Source organism: Tupaia chinensis, unplaced genomic scaffold (assembly GCF_000334495.1).
Source record: "Tupaia chinensis unplaced genomic scaffold, TupChi_1.0 Scaffold000037_13, whole genome shotgun sequence".
Classification (NCBI taxonomy): Eukaryota; Metazoa; Chordata; class Mammalia; order Scandentia; family Tupaiidae; genus Tupaia; species Tupaia belangeri.
The window spans coordinates 356,724-364,536 of NW_006159471.1; the positions used below are offsets into that span (position 1 = coordinate 356,724).

The 7,813-nt window shown below is 49.8% G+C and overlaps 1 protein-coding gene across 1 annotated transcript in view; it reads left to right on the forward strand.

The window, feature by feature from the left end:
* Window positions 1–6,405: 6,405 nt before the first annotated feature.
* The window catches only part of DLL3 (delta like canonical Notch ligand 3), a 12,216-nt gene continuing 10,808 nt past the window's right edge, over window positions 6,406–7,813 (forward strand). Inside the window, exons 1-2 of the mRNA XM_027771639.1 lie at window positions 6,406–6,447; window positions 7,187–7,283. Coding sequence (XP_027627440.1) covers window positions 6,406–6,447; window positions 7,187–7,283 — 139 coding nt within the window. The remainder of the gene's footprint in view (window positions 6,448–7,186; window positions 7,284–7,813) is intronic.

Consider the following 7,813-nt stretch of genomic DNA (forward strand, 5'->3'; position numbering starts at 1 on the left):
TGCCCAAGATCCCGAGAGGAGAATGGAGGAGAAGGGATTGTGGCATGACCATCCCCCCTGGGGGGTGATTTCTCGCTTTCTGTCTCTATGTCTCTCTCTGTCTGTCTGGCGAGCGCACATGCCCTATAGCGAAAAATCTCTCCAAAAAAAAAAGTCTTCCAGGAGCATGGCGATACAACAGTCTAGATTTTGGATGTGCACACAGAGGTGCCTAATGAGATTTTTTTTTTTTTAAGAGATTTTTTCCTCAGAGTGTGTGAGTTCGCCAGAGAAAGTGAAAGATCACTTCTCAGGGGAGATGGCCACACGGCAATCCCTTCTCCATCCTCCCAGGATGTTAGGCTCACATACACACATGCCCAGAATGCTTTTCAAGCTGCCAGGTCCAGGACTTGAACCATGGTCGGCCATGTGGAAGTCTAGTGATGTAACCCTCAGCTAGCCCCTTGGTGTGATTTTTTTTAAAGAGGTTTTTGCCTTAGGGCATGTGCATTCTCTGGACAGAGAGACAGAGGGAAAGTGAGAAATTACCCACCAGGAGAGTGGTCATGCTGCAATCTCTTCATTCTCCTGGGATTTTGGACATATACACACACATGCCTGTCATGAGTCTGAAGCTACCAGGTTTGGGACACAAACTGCGGTCGGTCATGGGGGAGCACAGCCATGTAACACTATGCAATCTACAATCCCCTAGTGTGATTTTATTTTTAAGCTGCCAGGTCTGGGACTACGAACTGCAGCCATGTGAGAATCCAAGGAGAATCCACTTGCTGTGGTATTTTATTTTCATATCAAAATAAACGTTTAAGGAGTGGTTGTTCATGGATTGAAATACTTGGTTCAAGGGCCAGCCCATAGCCTTGTGGCTGAGAGAACCCAGTCCCACATAGCCAACCACACCGTTCACTCCCAAAGGCTAGGAAAACAGTCTAGGTGTGTGTGCATGTGTGCCCCAATTCCCAACAGAAGGAAGAAATGGAGAAAGGATTGCGGCGAGCACACTCCATTGTGTGGGGGTGAGCTGTTTTCTCCCTCTGTCTGTTGTGAGCCAGTCCCAGACCTGGTAGCTTGAAAATCACACTGGGCATGTATGTGTGCATTCACACGATCCTGAGATGACACAAGGAAACATAATTCATATTCTAAAATGCATGTTTTAATAATTTCTTGGGGCCAGCAGATGGTGAAGTGGCTATGTTGCTGGACTCCTGTGTAGTTGACCCTGGTTTGAGTCCTGGACCTGGTGGCTTAAACTCACACTGGGTGCATGCGTGCCCAAGATCCCGAGGAGAATGGAGCAGAAGGGATTGCGTGTGGCCATACCCGCTGGCGGTGATTTCTCTCTCTCTCTCTGTCTCTGTCTCTTTCTGGCAAGTGCACACACCCTATAGCAAAAACCTCTCAAAAAACAAAACAAAGAAATAAAAATTTCTTGGAACCAGCAGTTAGCATAATGGCTATGTCGCTGGACTCCCACGTAGTCGACCGCGGTTGGCATCCTGGACCCGGTGGCTTAAAATTCACGCCGGGCGCGTGTGCGTGCGTGCCCAAGATCCCGAGAGGAGAATGAAGGAGAAGGAATTGTGGCGTGGCCATCCCCCCTGGGGGGTGATTTCTCACTTTCTATCTCTCTGTCTCTGCCTGTCTGGCAAGCACACGCACCCTATAGCAAAAACCTCTCCAAAGAAAAAAAGAAAAATTTCTTAAACTGGAAAAAAAAGAAAAACATTTGGCAGGACCAGCAGATGGCATAGGGGTTTCATTACTATACTCCCACATGGCCAACCATGGTTCAAATCCTGGACCTGGTGACTAAAAAAATCATACCAGGCACCTGTGCGTATGTGCCCAAGATCCTGGGAGGAGAATGAAGCCGAAGGGGTGTGGCCATCTCCCTGGGAGGTGATTTCTCACTTTTCCCCTCATTCTCTCTGTCTCTCTGTTCTGCGAGTGCACATGTCCTAAGGCCAAAACCTCTAAAATAATAATAAAAAATACATTTGAAACTGTGGGCCAGATTGAACACCAGATTTTTTTTTTTTTAATGAAGTTTTTTGCTATAGAGCAGGTACATTTGCCAGAAAGACAGAGACAGAAAATGAGAAATCAACCCCCAGGGGGAATAGCCACACCACAATCCCCTCTCCTTGAGATTTTAGGCATGCATCCACATATACCCTGAGTGAGTTTCAAGTCACTGGGTCTGGCACTTGAACTGCAGTTAGCCATGTGGGAGTCCAGCACCTTTTTTTTCTTTTCCCCACTTTGTTTGTTTATTTATTATTTATTTTACGGAAGTCCAGCACCTTAACCACTGGGCCACCTGCTTGTCCAGAACACTAGATTTTTCTTTTTCTTTCTTTCTTTCTTTCTTTTTTTTTTTTTTAACCATAGGGTGGGTGCCACCACACCCCCCTTTTTTTTTAAAGATATATTTATTCAATATTATTTGTTGTTTGTTTATTTATTTATTTATTGGAGAGGTTTTTGCTACAGGGCACGTGCGCTCACCAGACAGAGAGAGACAGAGAGATAGAAAGCAAGAAACCACCCCCCCAGGGGAGATGGCTGTGCCACAATCCCTTCTTCATTCTCTTCTCGGGATCTTGGGCACGTATGTACATGCACCCGGTGTGAGTTTAAGCCACCAGGTCCAGAATGCGAACCGCAGTTGACTACGTTGGAGTCCAGCAACATAACCATTACGCTAACTGCTGGTCCCTGGTTGTTTATTTTTGAAGAAGTTTTTTTTTCTATAGGGTGCACTCACCAGAAAGAGAGAGGCAGAGAAGCAGAGAAGCACTGGATTTTTCAAATGGATCTCAGTCATCTTCAGAGAATTCCAAGTTTCCAGACCCAGAGTGCACTGTCTGTAACCCAGGGAGCATTTCTAATGTCCTCAAAACTTCCTAATTGGAGGAAATCCGCACAATTGAGGGAGCGGCCTCCATATTTACTCGTGGCTTTGAGAGTTGGAGACTGTCCTGACAGAGCAGTGGAGACGGAGCTGTGTGTTTAGGAAATGCCCTGAGAGAGTGAACAGAGGCTCCCACAGAACCTTCTGGTGGGCCTTTTGAAATGTGACTCAGGTTGTCTGTCACCAGGGCAAGAACAATGTGTGTTGTTGACCCCTGTTGTCTCCCAGGGGTTGAGTGGCTCCTGAGGATGACAGCTGTGGCCCTCTGGGTCACACATGTCTCAGTGTTTAGTGGGTTTCCCCAGGGGTCTCAATCTCCTGCCATCCTGGTGCTGGCTTAGGGATGGTGCTGTCAGGGTACCCCTGCTCAGCTGGGGAGGGAGAGATTTGACTTGCATGCAGGTCTCTGGGACACTGTGACGTGGCCCAGGATATTTTCCCCAAACGCACTGGGCATTAGTGCTGCATTGCCTCGTGGTGCCATTCAGTGGGCAGGATCATGCCAGCATTGAGGCATATGCCAAGCAATGTGAGTTCCCGGGTCATGCCGCTCAAGTCCTGTGATCCTGGGTGAGACCTTAGCATCTATTCCCTTATCCCTGGGGGTCAACAATAGCACCTCCTTCATTCATTCACTTACTGCACAACGATTAGTGCACCAAATGCGAGGCCCTATTTTAGGCACCAAGGTGCATCAGTGAGCAAATGAGAAGATGCTCTGCCCTCGCTGGGTGTGGGGGGCGCACATGTAGTGCCGGCTACTTTGGAGGCTAAAGCAGGAGGATCATGAGCTCCAGGCTGGTCTGGGCAATATAGTGGGACCCTGTACCCTTAAAAGTAAATTTTTAAAAATCTACCCCCTTGGAGCCAGCAGGTGGCGTGGTGGTTAAAGGCGCTGGATTCCTGCACTGCCCCTGCAGTTCGAGTCCTAGACCTGGTGGCTGTCTTTTTTCCTTTCCCTTTCTCTCTCTCTCTCTCTTGCTGTCTCTCTCTGGTCAGATTAAAAAATAATAACAAATGGAATTAACTAATTATTTTTTTAAAAAGTCTACCCTCATGGAGCTGATGTTCTCATGGAGGAGACAGCCAATGCTCAGATAGCTCTCAGGGTGACAAATGGCATAAAGAAAAAGTGTGGTGGGCCAGCCCCTCAGCTGTAATGCAAGTGCCCTGCGAGGCTGGAAGCACATTCCCAAAAGAGTGACAGAGCCCTCACTGGATTCCTTGACCTGAACATGTCAGAGTTCTGTGTAGCTGGGGGCCTGGGGAAAGGGCATCATGGGTGACAAGACCCTGCCAAGAGTGCTTCTCTTGGTGTCTTTTTCAGTCTCTCTTGTGTGGGCATGCATTGTACCTTTTTTTTTTTCTTTTTTAATGAATTATTTTATTGGAGCTGGCAGGTAGCGTGGTGGTTAAAGGTGCTAGACTCCCCCATGGGTGACCATGGTTCAAATCCTGGACCTGTGACTTTCGTTCTCACTTTCCCTCTCTATGTCTGACCAAAGTGAAAAATAATAATAATAAAGTTAAATAATTCTTAAAAAAAAAAAAAAAAAGGAATTATTGGGGCCGGCAGTTATAGTTGTTAAGGTGTTAGACTCCCACATGGCTGACCACAGATCAAATCCCAGACCTGGTAGCTTGCGCGCCCCCCCCCCTTTTTTTTGGAGAGTGTTTTGGGCTATAGGGCGTGTGCACTCGCCAAAAAGACAGAGAGACAGAAAGCAAGAAATCACCCCCCAGGGGGGATGGCCACACTGCAATCCCTTCTCCTCCATTCTCCTCTTGGATCTTGGGCACACACGCACACACACCTGGTGTGAGTTTAAGCCACTGGGTCTGGACTCAAACCGTGGTTGACTACATGGGAATCCAGTGACCTAGCCATTATGCCAACTGCTGGTCCCTGTTGTACCATTTTTTAAAAGTATGGTAAGGTGATAGGGCCAGCAGTGGTGGAGTGATTAAAGCTCTGGACTCCCACATAGTCAACCACAGTTTGAGTCCTGAACCTGGTGGCTTGAAAATCACACTGGTCATGTGTGCATGTGTGTCCCAGGAGGAGAAGGGAGAAGGGATTGCAGCTGGCCAACCCCCCTTGTCACTTTTTTCCTCACTCTATGACAAACCTAATAATAAAAAAAGTATGATAAGGCAAGTTGGTGATTTGATGACTTGGGGACATTTTTCTCCAGAGATTTTTGCTATAGGGCATGTGTGCTTGTCAGAGAGAGAGAAAGCAAGAAACTACCCCCTCCCCCCAGGTCGGGTAGCCATGCTGCAGTCCCTTCTTCATTCTCCTCTTGGGATTTTGGGCACTCCTGTACATGTACACCTGGTGTGTTTCAGGTCTCTTGGTCTGGGACTCAAACCATTACGCAATCTGCTGGCCCCAGACTTGGGAATGCTTTTAAATTGGGTGAGATGATTAGGGAAGGCATCTTAGGAAGGTGTATTTTAGCAGAGATAGAATGAAAAAAGGAGGAAAACCATAGGGATGTCTGAATATGCCAGGCGTGGCCACCTTGCTGCTCCCTCTGCCAGGATTCCCCCAGGGGCCTATATTGCTTCCTCCCTCTCCCTATTAGGTCTTGACTCAAATTCATGGCCTGTGGTCTCTAAGGTCAGCATATAAGGAAACATCCTGAATGGCTAAAGGTGCTCAGAAAGCCCTTAAAGTCCACTTCACACACAAGAGAGAACCCACTTGAAATGACATCATGCCTTTGAGGGTGTGTGCCCCTGCAAGTATCCAAGATCTGGAGGGGAGAGGGGGGAAAGGGGAAGGGATTGTGATGTGGCCATACCCACTGGAGGGTGACTTCTCACCTTCCTTCTCACTGTCTCTCACTTGTAAGTGCACTAGCCCTATGGCATAAACCTCTGAAAAGGAGCCAAAAGATTGTGTAGCTACGTCTCTGTACTCCCACATGGCCGACCATAGTTCAAGTCCTGGACCTGGCGACTTGAAAATCATGCCAAGCACATGTGTGCACATGCCTGAGATCCCGGAAGAAGGAGTTGTGGGGTGGCCATCCTTGGGGGGGGAGTGATTTCTCACTTTCCCTCTCACTGTCTCTGTCTCCCTCTCCCTCTGGCAAGCACATGCACCACATAGTAAGGCAAAAACCTCTAAAAAAAAAAAAGAAAGAAAAGAAAAGACAGGCTAGCTAGTTTTATGATTTTTAACATTTCTGAGGTATTTCAGACCTGGAATTCATAATAATCCTCTCAAATTACCATCCAGAACAGGAATTGACCTTCTCCCGAGCTAATTCTCTGTATCGTTTTAATTTTAGTATATGTGCTGCCGAAGCGAGCACCTCCCAGAGCTAATTCTAACAGACAGAAAATTCTTCAATTTACCAGTGATGGGAAGCTCACCCTCCCACTCAGTCCAGCTTGAGGCCTAATTTGCACCTCCCAGTTACTGGTCCATGTGATCTGGCTCTACCCTAAGGGGCCATAGAACCTGAGTAGCGAAGATGTGGCAAGAGGGTCACAGATGTCAGCCTCTGGAGCTGGCAGTATGTTCTGAAGGCCCTGGGGAGCCATGGGAGTTTTCAGGGGCTTTGTGCTTAGACCCCACAGGTCAGAAGTCAGGGCCCAGTGTGGGGTAGAGGGGTTGGGCTGGGAGGGAGGCCTCAGGGAGCTGTGTGAGCTGGGGGCACTCCACTGATTCGCCTGGGGGCGTAAGGGAGGGTTTCCTAGAGGAAGTCAAGCCTGAATGGTGAAAACGCACTTAAAGAAGGGAATGGAAAGTCTCTAACAAATAGAAATTCTGCGCAGTCCGACCATGGCCCTTCCTTGCTCAGAATCCTTGCAGCACGCGGGTCCTTAGCGCCAACGGAAAACCCTTTTGATTGGCATTCTTTCCTTCTTAAAACGTGACCGAGCACCTGGCCCTGTTTATGCGTCATTGATCACCCTATCTTACTCCTCCAGAACAAAAAATACCAATATGAATTGAGCCTTATTTTCTCTGTAATTATTAGCTTCCGAGCATTAACGTTTTTCTTTACTTGGGAAAAAAGAAAACGAGCTTATTCCATCTGAAAGGCTTTGCCCAGCGCCTGGCACGGAGGGATTGTGACCAGAGAGCTGAAACATCTGCTCCTAACTGGCTTTTCTTGCGTGGTCCCGGAATATTAAAGGCTTCTGGAGAACCCGGGGTGCCTTCGCCCCCATTCATCCCGGGGTGGGGGAGCGGCCCCTGGTCCGTGAAGACGGAATTTCCTGCCCATTTGCTCCTTACACCTTCCGGAGGCCAAACGGACAGCCCAGCTGCGGCCCGAGGGGGAGGGGCGCGGCCGCCGGGCAGATGGCGGCATTTACATACAGCTGGGCCCCTCGGAGCCGCACGGTTCGCCCCGGCGTCTGGGGCGTCTGCGACGCGCGGTCTGGGAGGGAGGCTTTGTTTTGGGGGGCGGGGAGGGGGGAAACACACGGCCGTGCGCACACATGGGGGTCCGCAAACAGCCCGGCTCTTATCGAATCCACACGAGGCTACCGTGGTCCTCCCAGACCTCGCCTCGCTCCCACACGCACTCCGGGCGCTCACTCACAACCTACGTCGCAGACCGGCGTGCGGCCGGGGACCTCGCGCACCCGCACGCCCACGGAGAAGCGTCCGCACAGCCAGGAGGTCACGCGCACCTCCGTTCGCCCCACGCACACGCACCCTCGGAGTTCTTGGCGACCTCACAGTGCCAGGCACACGGGGCCCCGCAGTCCCATAGACACTCAGCAAGGCGTGCGCACCCTCCAGCGGCTCTCCCGCAGGCCACACCCACACACACCCGCACACTCACCCCGAATCCTGACATCATACCCGGCCTCGCAAAGGCACACCCCAACCCTCCCCGACCCCGGCCACGCACAAGGTCGCACCCA